Source organism: Physella acuta, unplaced genomic scaffold (assembly GCF_028476545.2).
Source record: "Physella acuta isolate Inbredline_101_S28 unplaced genomic scaffold, ASM2847654v3 ptg000171l, whole genome shotgun sequence".
NCBI classification, from domain to species: Eukaryota; Metazoa; Mollusca; class Gastropoda; family Physidae; genus Physella; species Physella acuta.
Genome location: NW_026731690.1, coordinates 711,044 through 733,086, shown reverse-complemented (window position 1 = coordinate 733,086; position 22,043 = coordinate 711,044). Strand labels below are relative to the sequence as shown.

The window sequence follows — 22,043 nt, the reverse complement described above, 5'->3', positions numbered from 1 at the left end:
AGTAAAATTAATATTAATTTTACGCAAACAGTTAATAACTAGACTGTCTTTTAATTAAAATAATTTCGAAAGCAAAATCAAGCACTCCCCATTTAAACCACACAAGCTAAGACAAAAAAAGCCTTAGTCTTTGTTTTAGAAAGTTAGTTATTCTTCCAAGACCCGAATTGCAGAAATTCTAATAATTAGAAAAAGAGATACAATTTTAAAATGTTTTATTTATCTTTTTTTGGACATATCTCTTACATAACAAAAAAAATAAATAAAAAAAATAAAAAAGAATTACCTTACCTATAAGTAAGGCAAGCTCGGACTAAACGTGACTTCACAGTCATTCTATTGCCAGTGGTGAGTGATAGTTTTACTCTAATATTAACATCTACTTTTTGTGGCAGATAGACAAGAAAATTATAACATTTTACAAACCACAATTAGCCGTTATTTATTTTAACACAATTATGTAACATACTTTTTTTTTCGCCTCAGACACGTAATTTATAGCGTCAGTTGTGTGTTCGTTTTAGTATTAAAGTTTTCATCATCGGCTTGTGAGGACTAATACAGATTTACAATAGTAATATTTCTTTCTTACTTGTAGCCTACTTTCATTCATTTAAGATGGTTTACTTATACATAGATCTAATACATAACGTCTAAATATAAATTAAAATTAAAATTAAAAACCAACCTGAAACTGAAAATGCAAATGTGTTATTAAATGGTGATTCAAGGGATTTTTTTTTCTCGGCGTGCGTGGTGGGCTGAGGGGGAATTTGGGTTTTTAAGTAGAGCTGAAAAAAAAATTGGGATTACCGAGAATTAAAATTATACAAATTTTAAGCAATCGGAAAAGTTATGTTATTACAATGAGACACATCAAAGCAAACATTCTTCCCTTTCAAACATCTATATCTATACAGTCCTCAAACTTTTTTTTTATTATTATTTTTTTTATTAATTCAATAGTTTTAAACATTTAAATCAGTAATAATAATATATTTGATAGATTTTACACAGCATCAAAGACATGAACAATGAACATCAATTGCATATATAATAATCAAAAGGGAGAAAATAAAATGGCATAAGAACTAGATTAAAATAAGGTGTGCAAACTAGGTTTCTCTTCACTACTTAGTTTAGTGTGCTGCGGAGTCAAAAGTTCACACTGTAGCCACCCATGGACAGAAATAGAAACGACCGTGGGATAAGTGTCTCTGTAATACACATACTGATCTATCATACCAAAACTTACCATGACATAAAATTGACCCTTGGCAATGAGGGCACGCTACCTTGAAATATCCGCCAGTCTGGTTGAGTAGGGGGGGGGGGGGAAGTGTGTGTGTTGGGGGGGGGGGGGGGTTGAGGTTGTATCTCTTTAACAAACAAAATAAATAAAGCACCCATCACCTTAGATGGGTGTTTTGTTTTGAGAGATTTGAAATTTTTTTATGCTAGTAAGGGTTTGAAAAACCTTTAGGTTTAAAAAAAAATCTTAAATGGTGAATATATTAGACGAAAATAAACTAATAGTTCATATATTTAGAACTGTATTGATGAATTTACAAACACAATCTAAATATTTAAAAAGGAAATTGATTTTATTTTTATTTTATTTTTATTTTGCAGATATAGAATATCCAAAGATGCTTTTAATAATAATCGCCCTTGCCTTTGTTGGCTCCAGCTCCGCAGCCCAGGTTTGTTTACGTTTGTGATTAATTCTGATAAACGAGTCAAAATACTAGCGCTATTTTAAAACAAATAAAAGCAATCATTTTGGTTCCGATTCTAAAGTAAACGGTATAAAAAACGTGGTCGTACAGTAGTGCACGATCACTAACACAGAAAGCTTGAGATTGGTTGTCTAACTTAAGTCCGTGGGTCATTCACGAGTCCACTCAGTTATAATGGGTACCTGACTTAGCGCTTGATATTTAAAACATATTTTAGTTTTCTTTTTTTTGCTTAATTAAGCGTTTTTTATTGGACACAAAAACATGAAATTATTTTTATTGTTCATATATAATTGAATATAGAATATCCAAAATTGCCTTCAATACTACTGACCATAATATGATACAATGATACATCACAGATACAGGTGAACTCTACGTCATCGGACCATCTACCATCAGATGGTTATTTTTAACAGTCTTTAGATTATTTCTTAAATGCATAATGTTTATCTATTTTTATTGTTTATTTTTTTTAATACTGTCCACTCCATAGGAAAAGCACCTTTTCCAAATGTATACACTTCCTCCACCGGTCCCTCCATTTTATGTAAGTGTTTTGATCTTTTATTTTTAAATAACACTAGGCAACCTCGTTTCCAGTTCGAAAACGGTCTGTCGGTTGCAATACACATCACAAACCAGTATCAAATTATGCCCACCATACCAGACCCAACCTCCCACCCAGTCACTTTGAGACATTTATTTATGACGTCCATGCGGGAAATTAAAAAAAAACCATGATAAAACCATTATAATTACAAGCTTTCAATTAATTGGAAAAAAATAAAATAAAACTAATTTTATTCGTAGGGGCTTTGTCCGCTAAACTATGTAAGAGTTCTCATGAGCTACCATAGATTTTATTAAGGAAGTATGTTTTATTTTTCCAGTGTATTTAAAAGCTTGCTATTATACAGGTTTTCATATAATTTTTCTAATATTAAAAATTCTCATATTGATATATTATTACATATGAAAAAACATTACAAATTGTTATCATATCTAGTATAAAATATACAAAGTAATGTCAAAATGCTTAACAAAGAAGGCTTCCTAAATGCAATTTATATTATGTTTATATATATACATTTAAACAATAATTTATGTGCTATATTTGAGTTAAAGAGTTTGTAATATTTTTAAAATTGTGGGTGAAATGTATTATTATTTTACTGCTTCTTTTCCTTCTGCTTCGTTCTTAAAGTAATTGTGATTTACCCCAACACAATTAAGTATTACGTGTCAATATATTATGCCATGGACTCCATATTCATCCGGATTTTGTTTCTGGATTTGCTTAGTAAGCCGTTGTACGTTATTTTAGAGATTAAAAAACAAGAACGCAATAATTTGATTTTTAGATTGTCCTCTCATAGATGGGTTACTCTTCCATCTATCGAGCCTTATCTGTCCTTGAGTTCAAACTCGGGACTAATCTGATTTGGCAGCTATTACTAACCCGGCAACTCCGACCCTTATCTATCTATATTTGCATAGACAGAGAGAGAGAGAGAGAGAGAGAGAGAGAGAGAGAGAGAGAGCAATGTATGATTCGATTCTTCATTATATCTTTTTTTCTTTTTTTTTAATTTCGCAATGACGGCGCCCTTTGAGGGTCCGATTTTTCTCTACATACGGTATACTAAAAACAGGATGCGGTTCGGCACCGTTCATTCGAGTGTCATAAATTTTGGGTGAATAAATGTGAATACTACCAAGAAGATTTCTGCGAAAAAAAATACAACTTTTTATGGGCGGCACCATATAGGGTGCGAGATTTTGTCAATACAGGTTTTGGCGCTTAGAATTCTAGAGCGGCTATGTTGGCACTTGGCATCACTTAATTAGGCATCCTGCATAGCGGGTAAGGGAAACTTCTATATTCAGCGGTAAAACTGCAACAAGCGCAACCGCCGGCCCCTAGTACTATGGCGCCTGCGTTCGTTAAAAAAATTATACACTAAAGACACAATGAGGAACAATAACTATATAGAATCAGGCACGTCCACTGGTGCCCCTGTTGGTTTCGATTTGATCCCCTGGTCTGTCCCGTGAGCCCTATGGCGCTTAAGCTCGTTTTAAACAGTGCAATAGACAATGGATAAGATGGGGCGTTATAGTCACTCACCAAATCAGGCGCGTTCGCTGGCGCTCTGACAGGATGCTCTTTGGCGCCCTATGTTATCCTCTGAGCATCATGGCGCTTACGTTAGTTTTAAGGAACCAGGGCATTATGCGGCGCCCCTGCAGTAGTGTAATCGGGAGCTTCGTAGCTCTCCCTTTCTCCCAGTGCGTTTTCTAAAGTCTATTCTACCTCACTATTACGGTTAGTGATTAACATCTACTCAAGGCTTTCATGCAGTAGTGTAGGTAAACCCATGCCCCGATAAATATGATCCAAGCGTAGGCATTGTTTACATTTAAATAAGTCAGTTTTAGAAAACAAGGTCACGCGTCTAAGAATATAATATTAGTAACGCAATGATGAAACCCTCTTTTTAAAAACAAATTACGTCTTGCTTTCTTCTATCCCCGCGGCAACGCGCGGGGACGGACACGCTAGTTTCAATATAATTTATTATATCTATATGGTGATGCCTGTTTGTGATAAAAATTATTGTTGAAACGTGAGCCACTCCCCAGACTCCACTGCGGGACTTGCTGAGAGATGTCGACACCCAGAGTTTCAGCTGCTACGGCAGCATCGACCAACCCTTCACCTGCACGTTGAAGAGAGACGGCGACCAGCACTTCATCAACTTCCTCGGTCAAGACTTCCCACTGGGCTACCCGCTAGCAGCGTCCAAGGGATCTGACCAAGAGGACATCTCTGGAACCATCACCATCGACTTTGGCAGGGGCATCTTCGACTGTGGCTTCACTGGCTTAAATCCTACCCTCAACCCAATATGTATTCGCAGATAAAATGCAAAATAATTTTTTTATGTGATTAAAAAAAATATTAAATAATATGTTTAAAGTAGTATTCAACAGATTAAATAAAACACATTTGAAATTGTCTAAGTGGGATATTTAATCTATTAGATGTGTTCCTATCAAAATTTAAAATACTTCCATATAAGATTTTAATGTCTTAATATTTTATTACTTTCTATTCACTTTTGATCACACATATTTTATTTTTAAAGAAACAATAGTCAAGATTTAGTTACTTTTAATCCGTTGGGTACGATATTATTTCAAATACACCAAGGAACAGGAAAAAAGAGGTGTTATAAGAACCAAGAACCCAGATTCGTGTCATCATCATTCTCATAACGTCCTATACTTTATCTGTAGAATTGTAGAATCATTGAAAAATGGGTCTGAATGTGAGAAATGACTAGACATATAAGAGAAGTAACGGCAATTATGTTTCCAGTAGTCCTTTTTGTTCAACCTGCCAATTAAGTCATTACTTACCACTGGCAATGATATTACAATAAGTTAAAGTTCACAGCAAACTTGGTTTACTTATAAGGAAGTTGATGATTTTTTTCCCGTTTTATGTTACAGCAGGGTAATAAAACATAATGAAAAATAGGATATGTTAGTTCTTATCTTTATCTGCTTTTGTAATGATTAAACTTTCTGCAAATTAGGACTGACATGAATTTCCCTAATTGTAAACATAGACTAGATCTGTTGAAATTCTCGTATACGAAGTATAGAGAAAGTATTGTAATCGTAAAAAAAGAGATTTTTGCAAATCTCGACGTTTTACAGCTCCCCGAGTCGGAAAAACCTAGTTTTAGAATCTTGTACGTATGTCTGTGTGTGTATGCGTGTATGTGTGTGTATGTGTGTCTGTGAACACGATAACTTGAGTACCGTTTCAGCTAGGTTGATGAAATTTTATACATAAGTATTATATTAAATTTGTAGTTCTGTATCAACTTTTCAGCGATTCCCGTTAACGGAAGTGGAACTTTTTCTACTTTTAATTTCTCAAAAGCCTATAACTTGAGTACTGTTTCAGATAGATAAATAAGATTTCACATGTAAGTAAAAGATCTAATTCTCTGTCTTCTGTCGAATTTTGAGTTCTTTCCGTTGACCGGAAAGAGTAATTTACGATATTTCTGATTGCTAAAAAAACGCATGAAAATTTATTAAGTACTAATAATATTGCGAACTAATATAGACATATTGTTTGGCGTTTACTTGATGCGCACATTAATTTTTCTACGATATTCTATTCTATTTTTAAAAGTTTAATTACGTAATTAAAAATGGATTAAAATTCGTGTCTATATCCCGAGTTGCCATCCCCCGCATTGTTATATATGAATATTCAAAAACGTTTAGGGGAGATCACTCCCGGTTTATTTTGTCTGAACTGAGGTGCATTTAATGGCGAATAAATGATTTCTCATAGGTAATCGATTGTAGTACTTTTCATGAAAGATAGGTTAGTCATTAGAGCCTAACTTTGACACTGCATTTGTTAATAAAAAAGCACTTATATCAATTCTGCAAGTACTGTAGTCACGTATGCAGAAAGGCTATCATAATGTAAACCATTTTTTTAACTATAGCAATGTTTTTTGAGAAATATTTAAAATCATATAAGTAATTTAGCAGTTGAAATGTTTTAACAATCTCACATTTTGCAGAATCTATTGTTTTAATTCAGCTACAAAAAATGTGTTAGTTTTTTTTAATACATTTCTGAAACTATCATCTAACATCACAATCTATTAACACAAAAATATGTTACTTTACAATTTTTAAAAGTATGAGTAATTAAAAAATGAATTAAAATATTGTCTATATCCCGAGTTACCATCCCCGTAGTGTTATATATGAATATTAGAGAAATTTAGGGGAGATCACTCCCGGTTTATTTAATTTCTTAAACTTTTAAAAATAGAATAGATTCTCGTAGAAAAAAAATTGTGCACCAAGTAAATGCCAAACAGGATGTGTGTAATAGTGCGGAATATTATTAGTACTTTATAAATTCTCATGCGTTTTTCGATAAATCGAAAATAGCGTAAATTACTACTTCCAATCAACGGAACGTACTCAAAATACGACACAAAACAGAAAATTAAATCATTTACTTATTTGTTAAATTCGTTTATCCATCTGAAACAGTACTCATCTAATAGGCTTTAGAAAAATTGAAAGAAGAAAAAGTTCCGCTTCTGGTTATCGGAAATAGCTGAAAACTTGAAACTGAACTACAAATTATATATAATACTTATATTTGAAATTTCATCCACCTAGCTTTAACGGTATATACACACACACTCACATACTCGGACATACAGACACGTTTGCAAAACTATGTGTTTTTTACCCAGGGAGGTGTAACACGTCAAGACTTAGTAAAATTACTTTTTTTTAGTACGATTACACAACTTCCTCTATAGGCCTGCTCCGTATACTAGAAAGTAAAAAATTGACTGACAATTTTTTCTGATTTAACAGGACAAAATTACACAACTAAATTTTTACATTTAAATTTAATGCATATATTAGTGTAAATATAAGGCAATTAAAAAGTATAATCTAGTCTCTGAGATACTTTCAGTCTCTACTCATTCCTTCACTGTTTTTTTTTTTTTAGTGAGACATTTCGTTACTAAAACGTTACAGGGGAAATAATGTTGAAAAACAAACTTTAAACTTCATATGAATAACTTCCCTTATATTTTTCCTATGTGAATGTTTTGTATTATTGAAAATGGTCGTTGAATTCTTTTATATTTTAGTTTAAAATCGGTATATTTAATTAATACAAGTCATTTAAAAAAAAATAACTTCAATGTATATCTTATTTAAAAAACATTTCTAATCCGAGACTCTCAAATACATAAATAAATAGAGAAAAGTAAATATGTGTGATAAGCATTCTTTTTAAACGTCTCGGTAGATTCTACAAATCTTGGAACTAAATAAAAGGTTGACAAAAACTTTTATCTTATTTAACATCAAGAATAGTTTACTTCTTTTTTCTATTTTTTTTTTGTGCCTCAGAAAAAAACATATATTTAAAAAAAAAAAATTAGTTTAGGTGTTGTAATGGGCATTAGTTGTTTTATTGAGTGCTCAAAGTTGACTTTTCAGTATTTGTAGTAATTGACCAAGCATTAGTTTACTAAAATTGTGAACCAAACAAATGACTCGAGCTATGCAGGTCAACGGAAAAGGCTGTCAATCAACAGATTGTCTAATGTGAACCGAGAGATAAGGCTCAATAAGTAATCAGCGATTGAAGGGACACAATTATGTTTTCTTACCATAAACATTAAGAACACCGGTTACATGAATTAGGTTAATCGTTGTTAAGTTGTGTGTCATGGAACATTGTAAACACGACTAGGTTTGTTAAATTAATAAAAAATAACGAAGTGTTCCAAAGGTACATGTTAGAAAGTGAAATAATGGCTACACAGCTTTTTAATGTAACAGCTAAACATTTACTTACAATATTTCTTTTAAGCTAATATTTGGTAAACTAAATATTTATAAACATAACACATTAGCAAACATAATATTCAATATCAAAAAGCATTTTCAAAATACGTTTTTAAAAGTGTTTTCGGCATCATATGAACACCTTACCAATAAAACAAAATACATAGAATGCGGCCAATTTTTAAACATTGTATGAACAAACTATTCCGAAATACGTGATTTAAGCATTATGAAAAACTTACCTGATCAATCTTTATAAATTTTTAAACACAAACAGCATAAGTTCGTGTAACTAACTATGATTAGTAATCTTCATATTTCGTTAGATATTCCAGATGGACTTTGTTCTGTTGCTTAAATTTCTGTTGTCAGATACATTTGTCAGACCCAGTGCCTATGGTATCATACAATACACACGTGTTTGAAGATTCTTGTTCAGTCTAATTAGGTGAGTGCGGTGGTAAAATCGTTGGTTGAGTTTGCAAAATTTGTGTTTGTTCTGTTAAAGATGACTGATATAAATTAGCAGTATCCAACGTGTTATTGAGCTTCAGATACGAGATTTCATGTTCAGGTTCGTTTAGTGAGATTTCAACAATTTCTTTATGTTTCTTTAAAGAGGTTTGATCTGTTTTAGCCAGAGTACAATTTACATCCTGGATTGTTGCGTACATTTCAATCTGTGAAGCCAGCTCCTCAGAGGTCGGTGGATCAATATTACTGTACGTATGAACTAGATGTTCCATTTGTGGCGGTTGTGTCGTCTCTATCATGTGTGTAGTTCGCTTCTCCACAGTCTCTTCAACATAACTATAAGCACTTTCATCTATCTGCTTCAACTCTGTACTGTCTGGGTGTGTAGTCTCCTCGTTAGGGAAAACGTTAATTGTGGGTGCTTTAGACATAGGCGTATTTTCTTCAATATATTCTCTTGTATCTATAGAAGAAAACTTACCATGAGAATACGAAAAAGACAACTGATTTGGGATTAGGGTGCATTTATTCTCATCATCATGGCTTACGTTCAACAATTTATGTTTTCTTGATTTAAAAAACAAAATAACTAGTGTTTCTTTTTAAAATATTGCTTAAATCTAAAATAATAGTAGGGTGTATTTTTTAAACGAAAACTTTTTTTTTTGTAAACTTACTTTTGAAAAGAACAACAGGAGCCCCAATGATAAAGACAAGTATGACGAGCAAAACAAATGAATAAATGGCCTTCATTGTGTAGGATAATCTGTGCATACCTAGATAATTAAAAGTATTTTTTTTTCATATTAAAAATCATGCAACTTAAATACAAATAAAGGAATCAAAATTAAATTAAAAAGATACATAACATTTCTATTGAATCACGTTTTTAATTGAACGGTTTTAATTTTCTTTGAATCATTTGATTCTCTCCAGGTTATGAATCAATATGTATTTGTATTATGTAAGCTAATTCACTGATATTACTAGCCATTTTTAAGAATAGAAGATACCTATGTTTTCGATAAAAGTGACATTTTCAAAATATTTTTCAAATACTTTTTTTATATAAATTTTTTAATTCGGTAGTTAAACGTATTAGCTGTCTACTCTGAATGTTTCGTACATTCACATAGTTGTATGTAGATGTCTATATAGTAATCCTTTTTTATTACGATGTGAAATATGGTAACCCTTCCCCAGTGAAATATTATTCTACGACACTGACAGCGGCTATCATCGAGAGTGTCTACGTCTTTTATTCCCCGCGAGGCACCCATAAGCTATACATCAATCTATCGGCAAAACAATTGTGTACACGCTAGTGTATTGACCTTTTCCTTTTTATCAATACATTAGTGAGATTAGCGTTGTTTTGTAAAAAGTAAAAAGTTTTACGGTTTTACGGTTCTGTAAATCAAATTGTAAGATGGTGTCGAAGCTTGTTCAAAATATCTCCTGGAAGCTTTTTAAATACGTTTCTACAAGGATTTTTGTTAATCCACCTATGAATCGCTGACATGAGATGGGAGATAGAGACCGCTATAGGGCTGGTAAGTAGGTCACCAACCAGTTCTAAGGCTCATGCAGGTTTTATTGAGCCGTAGAAGAGGTTAGTGACCTACTTACCAGCCCTATAGTAGAGCTTGAAGTAGCTAAACTAAATCAAAGTAAACTCAATTCTTTTAAACAGTAAAAGCTTAAATATTTACAAGTGCCTACCTCCTATTAGAAAGGTCAAGTTACTGTGTAAGAAGTACTGCCCCGTCACGTGATCAGCCGTGCAGTAACACATCACGTGACCAAACCTCACTGTTACTGTAAGATTAATGCGCACCGTGTCGCCACTGGCGGAGTGATTTCTCTGCCAAGTTCCATTGATGTCCATCACATCTCTGTCACACGCTAGACTTGTGGAGGAGACTTTTGGTTTCCCGCCTTTAACTGTACACGTCAGTTCTATAGTGTGCCCCACTTCAACATAGATCTGTGTATCGACCACCGCAGTTTCAGGCGCTATTAATATCACCGGTGGCTTGCTAGGTGCGTCTGTATAGAGAATTATGAACTGGTCTTTAGTTAACTTATAATCAGAGGCGTAGCGAGGGGGGGGGGGGGTTGGGGCGGGGGGTGCGGACCGCACCGGGTGACACCATTTACGGGGATGACACCAAGGCAAAACATAGCAAAATATATAGAGAATAACTTGAGGGGGGGGGGCTGGAAATCGAAAGTTTGAGAGGGGGGGGGGTGCAAATCAAAAACTTGAGGGGGGGTGCAAATCGAAATTTTGAGGGGGGGGGGGGGCGTGCGGTGCAAATCGAAAATTTGAATGTTTGTCCCCGGGAAGGGTCGCTACGCCTCTGGGGGGGGGGGGGGGTGACACCATTAAGTGCCGCTCCGGGTGACACCAGACCTCGCTAGGCCACTGCTTATAATAGAAAGATAATTTTAAAAATGTATCCGTCTCATATCAGAACTCGCGAGGCTAACAAAGAACTATCATGTTTGAATTTAATTATTGTTTATTTGGTAGGGGTCGACGTGGCAAGTTGGTAAATCTTATGTTTGGTAAACAAAAAAGTGTCGAGTTCAAACCCCAGGTAGATGAGGCTCGATAGATGGGGACAGCCACTCTTCTAGGAGAGAACACTTTAAAATCAATCAACTGTTGCCTTGTAGTTTATTCTTGGTCGTACAAAGGCAATGGCAGCAAATAGAAAAAAAAAAAGCAGGTTGAAATGGGAGTCAACGACCTATACCTATATATCTATATAAACCTACACCCACGTTTAAGTACAATTGCTATAGGTTTAACGTAATTTTTAAATTAGGAATACAGTTATAACTTTCAGAAAAAAACTTTATTTGCTTAAAATAATAATAATCTAGATAATACTTCGTCTTTAATATCTTTTTTTTTTAAATCAACATATATTTTCACATTTTTTACAGGCATGATCGTTATGTAATATATTTATGTAACAAGTGTTATTAAGTTAAAGTCGAAGACGTAACTTACACCTGACGTCGAATGTTACATTGCTGTGTTTATGATATCTTCCAGTGACATGGTCTGCCGAACAGATGCAAGACATTTTGTCCATATCTTTAGTCACGGATATGCTAAGCACGGCTTCGCTGCCATTTATCTTCAGACTACGGGACTGTGTACTTTCTCCAGGGATGTCGACGCATGATATTCTAGCAGAGGCTGTTGGGTTTCCGCCTTTTACTCTGCATATTAGTTCAATGATGTCATTTTCATCCGCTACAACCGTCGATCCAACCAATGCGTGGCGAGGAAATGTGAAAAATATAGGCTTTTTGCGTGGTGGGTCTGTGTAGGGATATATTGAATCAAATTAGTCATTTATTATTAATATAAATTTTATAAAACAGTAATTTTTATTTATTGAAAAGATGCTGTTATTGTTTATATATATTTCAGACTTGGTTTTACCAGAATTTTCATTTTTGTGTTCATTTTTTTTTCAATAAACATATAATCATCGGAAAATTTTATATTAGGCAATAATTTTAAAAGATTGAATTGATAAAGGATATAACATAGAATCACACAGAAATCAGTCTAAGAAATAAGTATATAAATAATTTGTAATTTCCCTTTTCATAGTTAATTTCAACGTTGAGAAATATCGAATAGTCAAACCACTTACACTGTACTTCGAAAGTGACGTTGCTCTTAAGCTCATATCTCTTAGTAACATGGTCAGCGCTACAAAAGCACTTCATTTGATTCATTTTTCTTGCTACAGTGAGAACTACGACAACCATATCACCGTCTGTTGAGTGCACGTGTTTGTCTGAGTTTTTCAAGAACACGGGTCTGTCACAGGTCCACCTAGTTGACCTTACATAAGGGTACCCGCTATCTAGGCGACATATCAGAGCTAATTCTTCTGTTTCAACAGCGACTATTGTAGATCCATTTAACAACAATTTTGGTAATGTTGATATCCGTGGAGGGAAATCAGGTTGATCTATACGCAAATAAAATATATATATATATATACATATAAATATATAAATATAAATATATATATATATATATATATATATATATATATATATATATATATATATATATATATATAAAATATATATATATATATATAAATATATATATAAATATATAAATATATATATATATATAAATATATAAATATATAAATATATAAATATATATATATATATATATATATATATATATATATATATATATATATATATATATATATATATATATATATATATATATATATATATATATAAATATATATAAATGTACATAATTTATATATATATATATATATATATATATATATATATATATATATATATATATATATATATCTTATTAAACATAAATAATACAAATAGTAGGTATAATATGACACACTTTTCCGTTGCCCTTTCAAGTATGTAGGATTTATGTTGATCACTCTCACACCACACTATCCGTTACAAAGCAATATAATGTTAACACTCAAACATAGATTGCAAATTAATATAATTTTCACTGTAGTTATACAACCGACCTAAAATGTATCGTGTTTTAGATGAAAGTTGGTGCTTTTACTCAAATATTCGAGTTTAGTAGTTTAGAATTTAAACTTTAAATTACTGTTTATTTTGTTACTTTTTAAATTATTTCAACAATTAAAGTGATCACGAAAACTACACCACACTGAAGGCTACCTAGCTGACTTACGTATGACTTCAATCAGTAGTTCCTTCTGTACATACGTCTTAGTCTCAGGAAGTTCAGCGACACAAACACATTTGACCTGGTGCATGAAGCTGCTAACTGTAAACTCAAACGCTGCAGGAGCTAAACTCTTTTTATCCACAACACCTGGGAGATCGCAGGTAGCTGACACAAAGAACTTTGATGTTTCTGTTGTTTTATCTACGTGACACTCAAATATAAACGTATTGTTGTCGTATACTTTTGTGATATTCCTACGATTGACATCTAATAAAGACAGATCTATATTCACTGCACCTATTAAAGAAATGTTCATATTAAATATCAATATATTTAAAGTGTTAGTGTTTGTATTTATGTTTGAGTGTGAGTACACGTGTTAATGAATATGCGCCTCCGTACGAAAGTGTGTATTTCTGTATGTGTTTGTCTATCTGTATTTGCGTGTGTATATGTGTTTATTTGCATTTTTTTGTGACAACATACCAAAGCTGTGTTGAATAAAATCAAACAACAAAATGTACATGAGCATTTTGATTTTCTTATCATGATCATGCTTCTGAAAATATTCATCTATTCGGTCTGCAGGTTTTTTGAATGAGTTACTTCTGAACTTCACTCTCTCATCAGGAAAGCTCAAAATACTTGAAAAATTATGATTAAAGAGACTTGACTTAAAACACGTCATGAGTAATAGAGGTGAAGGTTCAACAATCAAAGAGTATTCACATCATCAAACAATTAAAATTTCTTGTATGAGTCAATGAGTACAAACATCGACTAACGTTTCAAATGTGAAAGGATTAACATTTTTTTTATTATTTAAATTACATTTAGCTTGTTTAACTTAGTTATTGTATATGCCCTAAAACAATATGATTTTGGTTATATAAAATAAATAATTTCCTTCAACATTTAAACTGAAAGACGTTTCGATGTGCTTAATATTGAAAATGTTCGGTAAAGCAGGTTAATAGGTATACTTCTATATAAGAAAAACACTACGCATGCATTATAAATGTAAGCAGTGTATTTTTAATTCAACCGGTAATTGACATCGACAAATATAATTAGAGACAAAAATATTAACGAAAATAAACAGATCAAATCAAAATCATCTTATTTTCTTTAAATTCATTTACTTGCTAATTTAAAATTGATTTTCTTGTATATAAAGTAGTTCAACATTGATCCCTAGAAATTAGTAACAATGTATCTTTGTTTTTCCGTTCCCTTTATTAATAAACGTAATCACTAGGAAAAATAAAGGATTTATACTAAGTAATTATGGTTTTAAAACACGAAAATAATAAGGTCTGTAAGAAAAAAAGTCAGATTATATATCAAAACATTTAAATAAAAAACATATGATTGCAACGACAACCTTTAATTTTTTTAGAAATCTTAGGATAATTTATATTTTTTAAAAGTATGCTTTTGTATGTTGTGATCCGCATCAAGTAAAATGACGCCTGAATTCTATGGTATATAAAGGCTACAATGTGGTCGGTGAAATGTTTTTAACCGATATATATATATATATATATATATATATATATATATATATATATATATATATATATATATATATATATATATACATTTATATATATATATGCATTTTAGAGTAATACAGATACGATACATCATATTCTCGTATGCAAAATCACGAGGTATAAAATATAGATCCGTCGTATTATTAAACATTTATAACAATTCAATCATTTTACACTAAAGCTATGGCATCTTTATTATAGTACTAGCGTACCCGCCCCCCGCGCGTTGCCGCAGGGATAGAAGAAAGTTTGACGAAATATATTAGGATTTCACCAACGCGTTACCAATCATATGTTCTGTGACCGCCCATGTGTCAGAGACGTAGAGGCCCGCACTCAGGAGCCCCCCCCCCCCCCCGATTACACTACTGCATAGGCACTAAAGTGACACAAATAAACAGGATTTGTTATTTAACACGTAAACAATTTAGTTGACGCGTTTTAAACATCAGTGTGACTGATGCAATATGATGCAATCGCACCCTACCAGTGCGCCAGAGGACACGCCTGGTTCAATTTAGTAATCGTTTGTAACGCCCCATAGCGAAATTAAAAATGATTTTTTTACTGAACCCTTCTCTAGAGTTGTTTTATAATGAACTCCCAAAAGTTTCGTGCCTATCGGATGAACGGTGTCACTGCAATTCACTTTTATATAAAGAAAAAACAAATCGCGCCCTGACGGGGCGCCACCCCTACGAATTGGATTTTTTTTTTCGAAGAAACCTCCCCAGGAATATTCTCAACAACTTCCCAAAGTTTCACGGCGATGTGATGAGAGGTGTAGTAATGCATAAAGGACAAACAAACAGACAGACACACAGACACACATACATTGCTTTATATATATATAGATACTGGCTTGTTTAGTTTTCATTTGCAATAAAATGAGGCACACATGAATTTGTTTAACCATTGCTAGTGAGATAGTGAGATGAACACGGGTCGGTGTGTTTGGGTCAGTAAAGTTCATGGTAGATATGGCTCGATATCTGGGTAAAGCAACCCATCTACCTAAGAAAAATTGAAGCAATTCCAGAAAGAAAGCAGGCTGCAATACGATCCACGGGCTGTATTGCTCAAAACACGTACTGTGTAATTGTGTCGCATGAATAATTTTCAACATTGCAATTAACAACGAAGAATAAAAAGATGAAGAAGAAATTTGCGGAAACGACATGAAGTATTAATGCAATCAACAACACAAATGTAAGGTTCTCGCAGGGTAGTTTAAAAAAATAAAATAAAAATTTAAAGAAAAATATGACCCGACAATATTTAATAAGTTAAAAGAAGGTCATGTCGGCAGTACAGATGGCAGGAGATAGCGATGACCTTGTGTCCGGAAACGGAAATGTCCAAATTTAAATAAGTTCAACCAAAGATTACGTCAAGCTGACCTGGCAGTTTGTGTCATTGTAAACACGTTCAAATAAGCAACTGCAATGTCTTATAGTGTCAGATTTGTTTGGTATTTTCAACAATAGAAGCTGCAGTAGTTTTTAATCTAATATCAAAGAAAAATCTCAGTTATTTTTTAATCAGATTATTTACTTTCTTTCCCCTATCGTCGATATCCATAAGGGTCATCAGTAAATGACGTCTATCTTTTTTTTACGATTTTTCTCCCCCACCCTTGCGTCACACGTCGTCACAAAAAACAAGACCCACCCCTAAAATGACGTTACACATCAGCCTACAACCCCCTAAAAATGGCTGTTGAATTTTTCTTAAAACATTGATGTTATTCCAAAATCTTGTCATAACTCTGTCAACATAGACTACTTCTATCAATTCCTGTTTCAATTTTTTTAAACCGTTTTCTAAAACGCGAAATAACGCCTAAAACTCATTTTCTAACATTGCTTTTTAAAAATGCTAAAGCGTGACGTCACACCATCTAAACCCCCCTCCCCCTCATCACACACCGTCACAAAGTTAAGAACCCCCCCCCCCCCCTCCGTATGAGTGTGGCGTCATTTTTGGATGACCCCATATGTGATTGCTCCGTCATAATCTTTAAGTTATTTACCCTCGAAAACATATTTTTTACTTGACAACAAGAATACATATCAACAAACATTTATTCTGTTATTTTACATATACAATTTGAAAGATTAGTCAATGTAAGTTAAATCATAGCAATATTGGCAATGTTAATTGATCACAGAAGGTAATAAAGAAACTTAATTTAACCATATTAAAAATAGAACAACTTTAGGCCGGATCCACTAAACACTTTACCAAATCACCTCGCCTATCGTTCATTTAGTCATAAGCTTGAGCACTCCACCCAGATCGACTAAATCTAAACTCATGTTGACATTTGTATGAGAAAGTGCTTGCCTGTGGGGCACACTAAAACAAACACATCCAACTAACTAACTAACATTGATATTAATTGTAAAAGAACAGGTACTAGCTAGACTGTATTTAAATTTAAAATATTTCCACACGACAATGTCGAAACCAAAATCAAGCACTCCCCATCTAAAACACAAGTTTAAAAAAAAAAGCCTTATTCTGTATTTTAGAAAGTTGGTTATTCTTCCAAGACCCACATCGCAGAAATTTACAATAAAAAAAGATATACAGTTTAAAAGGTTTTCTTTATCTTAATTTTTTTTTTCACATAAAAAAAAATTAAAATTAAAAAAAAAAAAACACAATTTCCCTATAAGTAAGGCTAGTCCAGAGTAAACGTTACTTCACAGTCATTCTATTGCCAGTGGTGAGTGATAGGTTTACACTAATATTAACATCTACTTTTTGTCGCAGATAGACAAGAACATTTTAACATGTTACAAGCCACAATAAGCCGTTATTTTTTTTTAACATAGTTAGGAACGTATTAAAATAAACAAAAGACCGATCCCCTTAGATCGGTATTTTGTTTTGACACATTTGAAATTTTCGATGGTAGTGTGGCTTTGAAAAACCTTTAGATGTTAAAAAAAATCTTTAAGTGTTGAACAGATTACACGTAAATAATTTAATAGTTCATATCTTTAGAACATATTTGATGACTTTACAAACAAAATATAAATATTTAGAAAGAAAATTGATTATACTTCTATATTTTTATTTCATAAAAAAAACAATATTTTTTTTATATGAAAATACACACATTTTTTTTGTTTTGTACATATAGAATATCTAAAGATGCTTCCAGTAATTATCGCCCTTGCCTTTGTTGGCTCCAGTTCCGCAGCCCAGGTTCGTTTGAGCTTGTGTTTAATTCTGATAAACGAATCAAAATACTAGCGCTATTTTTTTAAACAAATGTACGCAGTGATTTTGGTTCCTTTTCGAAAGCAAAAAGCATAAAAGGCGTGCTCAAGCTGTAGCGTGCACGATCACTATCCAAAAAGACTCGAGTTTGGTGGACTGACTTGAGTCCGTAGCTTGTTCACTCAGCTTTAATAGGTACCTGACAGGGCACAGTGCTGTCCATAATAATGTGCAATGCTACGTCAGCGAAACAGGTGACCTCATTGTCATCTGACATGAAAATTTGCTCTGTAAAACTCTTTATCTTATTTCCTAGATACATATTGTTTATGAATTTTAATATCAATATTACTAACCACTCCACAAAAAAGTCTTTAGCTTATTTTCCTAGATACATATTGTTTATGAATTTTAATATCAATATTACTAACCACTCCACAAAAAAGTCTTTAGCTTATTTTCCTAGATACATATTGTTTATGAATTTTAATATCAATATTACTAGCCACTCCACAAAAAAGTCTTTAGCTTATTTTCCTAGATACATATTGTTTATTAACATCAATATTACTGTGTTCACTCCACAGGAAAAGGACCTTTTCCAATTGTTTACACTTCCTCCACTTATCCCTCCATTTTATGTAAGTGTCTTGATTTTTTTAAATTTTTAAATGTTACTAGGCGACCCGGTTTCCAGTTCGGAAACGGTCAGTCAGAGCACTGCACAACACAAAACAATATCACATTATGCCCACCCCTCCCTTTACATTTTTTAACCGCATATGAATCCATTTAATCAAACCCGAAATCCTGCCCAGTAAATTTGGGACATTAATTTATGACGTCCATGCGGGATGTTAAAAAACAAATCAAATATAAAACCATTAAAATAACAAGCTTTTAATTACACTGAAAATAAGAAAATGAAACAAGCTTCATTTATAAAGGCTTTGGACGCTAAACTTTGTCAAAGTTCTCATGAGCTACCATAGCTTTTACCAAAGCAGTTTGTTTTATTTATTTTTCTGGCTATTTAAATATCAATGCTTGTCACAGTAAGATTTCTAAATGCATTGTATATCTTGTTTATATATACATTTAAACAATCTTCTATGTACAGTATTTGAGTTAAAGAGTTTGTAATAATTTCAAAATTTTGGTTAAACTGAAAACATTTAAGGTTTCTTCTGCTGCAACGTAAATTTGATATAATTGAAAACAATTAAGAATTACGTGTGAATATGTTGTGCGCCATATACGCCATTGGCTGCGAATTCATCCGGATTTTATTTCTGGATATGCTTAGATAGACGTTGTACAACAAAGAACAAAAAACAAAAACGCAGTTGTTTGATTTTGGAGTTTCCTCTCCTAGATGGGTTGCTGTCCTCAGCTTTAGAGCCCCATCGGCACGGAAGTTCGAACCCGGGACTAATCGGTTTAGCAACAGCGAGCTTGACTGACCCGACCACTCCGACCCCTATTTTAATACAGTATTACATATCTTTACGGTGATGCATATGTTTGTGATATCCTTGTGTAAACTTGTTAAATGCCCAGACTCCACTGAGAGACTTACTGAGAGGTGCTGACCTTGAGAGTATCACCTGCACCATCACCATGAGCATCACCATCGGCTGCAGCTTCAAGAGAGACGGCGACCAGCACTTCATCAACTTCCTCGGTCAAGACTTCCCAGTGGGGGGTCAACCGCTGGCTGGACAGGAGGACATCTCTGGAACCATCACCATCGACTTCGGCAAGAGAGTTTACGACTGTGGCTTCAACGGCATTAACCCAGTCTGTATTGGCAGATAAACGTGCACAATAATAGTTTTAAATGTGATTTAATTTAAAATTAAGAAAATAATATATTAAAAATAGTATTCGACAGAATAAATTAAACGCATATGAAATTCAGTATTATCTGTGTTAGATATTTAATCTATTAGATGTGTTCCCACACAAATTTAAAACATACGATTTCATGTCCATACGACATCACGTAAATGTCCAGCTGCTACCCTGTAAAGTCACAATTCAAGTTTGAAGCATATGACTTTTTCTGTTTTATATATATATATATATATATATATATATATATATATATATATATATACATATATATATATATATATATATATATATATATATATATATATATATATTATATATATATATATATATATATATATATATATATATATATATATATATATATATATATATATGTTATATATATGTTATATATATGTATATATATATATATATATATATATATATATATATATATATATAGAGAGAGAGAGAGAGAGAGAGAGATACATATCTATACATGTATATATACACATACATATGGCACCATATATATAATATGACAACTGGATGAATGTCCATGAGACTTATGTGTTGCGCCACTGAACAAAAAACCATGAACTTGTGTCCAGCAATGGAAATTTACGCAACTTCCGATTTCTCAAAAAAAAAAAAACACACCAAAATACACTTTAAAATATATATAATATATATAATAGATAAAAACATGCCAACAATATATTTCAAGACATATTACAGGTACTCTGATCAAGAGTTATCGGCAAGCAAAAACTATATACAAATTTATGTCCAGCTAACTATACATTTAGCATCATTGTAAAGACGATTAGATTCGCTGTATGAATACATTTTCCATCGTACGAGCTACGTCTACTTTTAATCCTACCATAACTAATCATATAACTCTCACTGACTAACGTGATTTCAAAATTTGAGTGAGAGAGATCGAGACTTACAAGCACGTTATTGATGTATGCATTTGTTTTTATATTTGAAGATATATATATTTTTAATTGTCTGCTAGTGGTGATTTTGTGGAACACACAACGAAAGAAGTAATTTCTAAAAGCCAGCGAAAGGTCAATTTCAGTAACATTAATTTGATACTTAGAACCTAGTAGGTTTTAGAGTTGTGAGCGTTTTACCATTCAATACCATCATCAAATACTGTGAGGGTTCCACTACCTAATACCGTGAGGGTCCCACTACCAAATACTGTGAGGGTTCCACTACCTAATACCGCGAGGGTCCCACTACCAAATACGGTGAGGGTTCTATTTCCATTACCAAATACCGTTAGATTTCCACTACCAAACACTGTGAGTGTTCCACTATCAAGTACTGTGAGGGTTCTACTTCCAAATACTGTGAGGGTTCCACTACTAAATACTGTGAGGGTTCAACTACCAAATACTGTTTGGGTTCAACTACCAAATACTGTGGGGATTCCACTACCAAATGTTGTGAGGGTTCCACTACTAAATACTGGGAGGGTTCAACTACTAAATACTGTGGGGGTTCCATACCAATGTTGTGAAGGTTCCACTACCGATGTACTATCTCGGATGTCGTGACATAGCCACGAGCTTGGATGAATAAACTTTACAGAATCTATTTATATAATTCTTTTCATGGGGACCATACGAGACACCACGCAGCTTAGCCGTTCCTACCCTGCTTTCTAGGTATATCGCTACCACCCTCAGCCCACCTGTCAGGTGAGCCATGGTTCAACCGGAATGTTTACAATAGTAGAGCCGTTTCGAATAAGTGACAATTTGAAACTAAGGGGAGATAATACGTTCTGCTTGATATTTTCATTGTCGTCTGTAAACGGCTGCTTTCACTGGGCGGGGTGTGTTGGTGGGGTGGGATGGGAGGGGGGGTATTGTCGAATTCACAAATTATGAATTGTTGATAAGTAGAAAATAAAACAACTAGACAGTGACGTATGCTACTGTCATCAACTCAGTAGATGGTAAGAAAAGTCAATGACAGACACAGCTCTATCTGAAATAATAGGCTTTTGGAGAATTAAAAGTAGAA

General features: G+C 33.1%; 2 protein-coding genes across 2 annotated transcripts; both read left to right on the top strand.

The window, feature by feature from the left end:
- Window positions 1–327: 327 nt before the first annotated feature.
- Window positions 328–20,081, top strand: LOC131936230 (uncharacterized). Its single transcript, XM_059293141.1, has 4 exons — window positions 328–348; window positions 18,082–18,146; window positions 18,749–18,802; window positions 19,722–20,081. Exons 2-4 carry the CDS (start codon window positions 18,093–18,095, stop codon window positions 19,977–19,979), a joined length of 366 nt encoding a protein of 121 aa, XP_059149124.1. The 5' UTR covers window positions 328–348; window positions 18,082–18,092; the 3' UTR covers window positions 19,980–20,081.
- LOC131936229 (uncharacterized) lies at window positions 1,637–5,285 on the top strand. Its single transcript, XM_059293140.1, has 3 exons — window positions 1,637–1,703; window positions 2,236–2,289; window positions 4,386–5,285. Exons 1-3 carry the CDS (start codon window positions 1,650–1,652, stop codon window positions 4,665–4,667), a joined length of 390 nt encoding a protein of 129 aa, XP_059149123.1. The 5' UTR covers window positions 1,637–1,649; the 3' UTR covers window positions 4,668–5,285.
- Window positions 20,082–22,043: the final 1,962 nt, after the last annotated feature.

What these genes read in the sequence shown, in the direction of transcription:
- LOC131936230 (XM_059293141.1), top strand. Translation starts at nt 18,093, where the DNA reads ATGCTTCCAGTAATTATCGCCCTTGCCTTTGTTGGCTCCAGTTCCGCA. An exon ending in GCTCCAGTTCCGCAGCCCAG is followed by an intron (nt 18,147 to 18,748) that starts GTTCGTTTGAGC and finishes TTCACTCCACAG; the next exon opens with GAAAAGGACCTTTTCCAATT. An exon ending in CACTTATCCCTCCATTTTAT is followed by an intron (nt 18,803 to 19,721) that starts GTAAGTGTCTTG and finishes TTAAATGCCCAG; the next exon opens with ACTCCACTGAGAGACTTACT.
- LOC131936229 (XM_059293140.1), top strand. Translation starts at nt 1,650, where the DNA reads ATGCTTTTAATAATAATCGCCCTTGCCTTTGTTGGCTCCAGCTCCGCA. An exon ending in GCTCCAGCTCCGCAGCCCAG is followed by an intron (nt 1,704 to 2,235) that starts GTTTGTTTACGT and finishes TCCACTCCATAG; the next exon opens with GAAAAGCACCTTTTCCAAAT. An exon ending in CACCGGTCCCTCCATTTTAT is followed by an intron (nt 2,290 to 4,385) that starts GTAAGTGTTTTG and finishes GCCACTCCCCAG; the next exon opens with ACTCCACTGCGGGACTTGCT.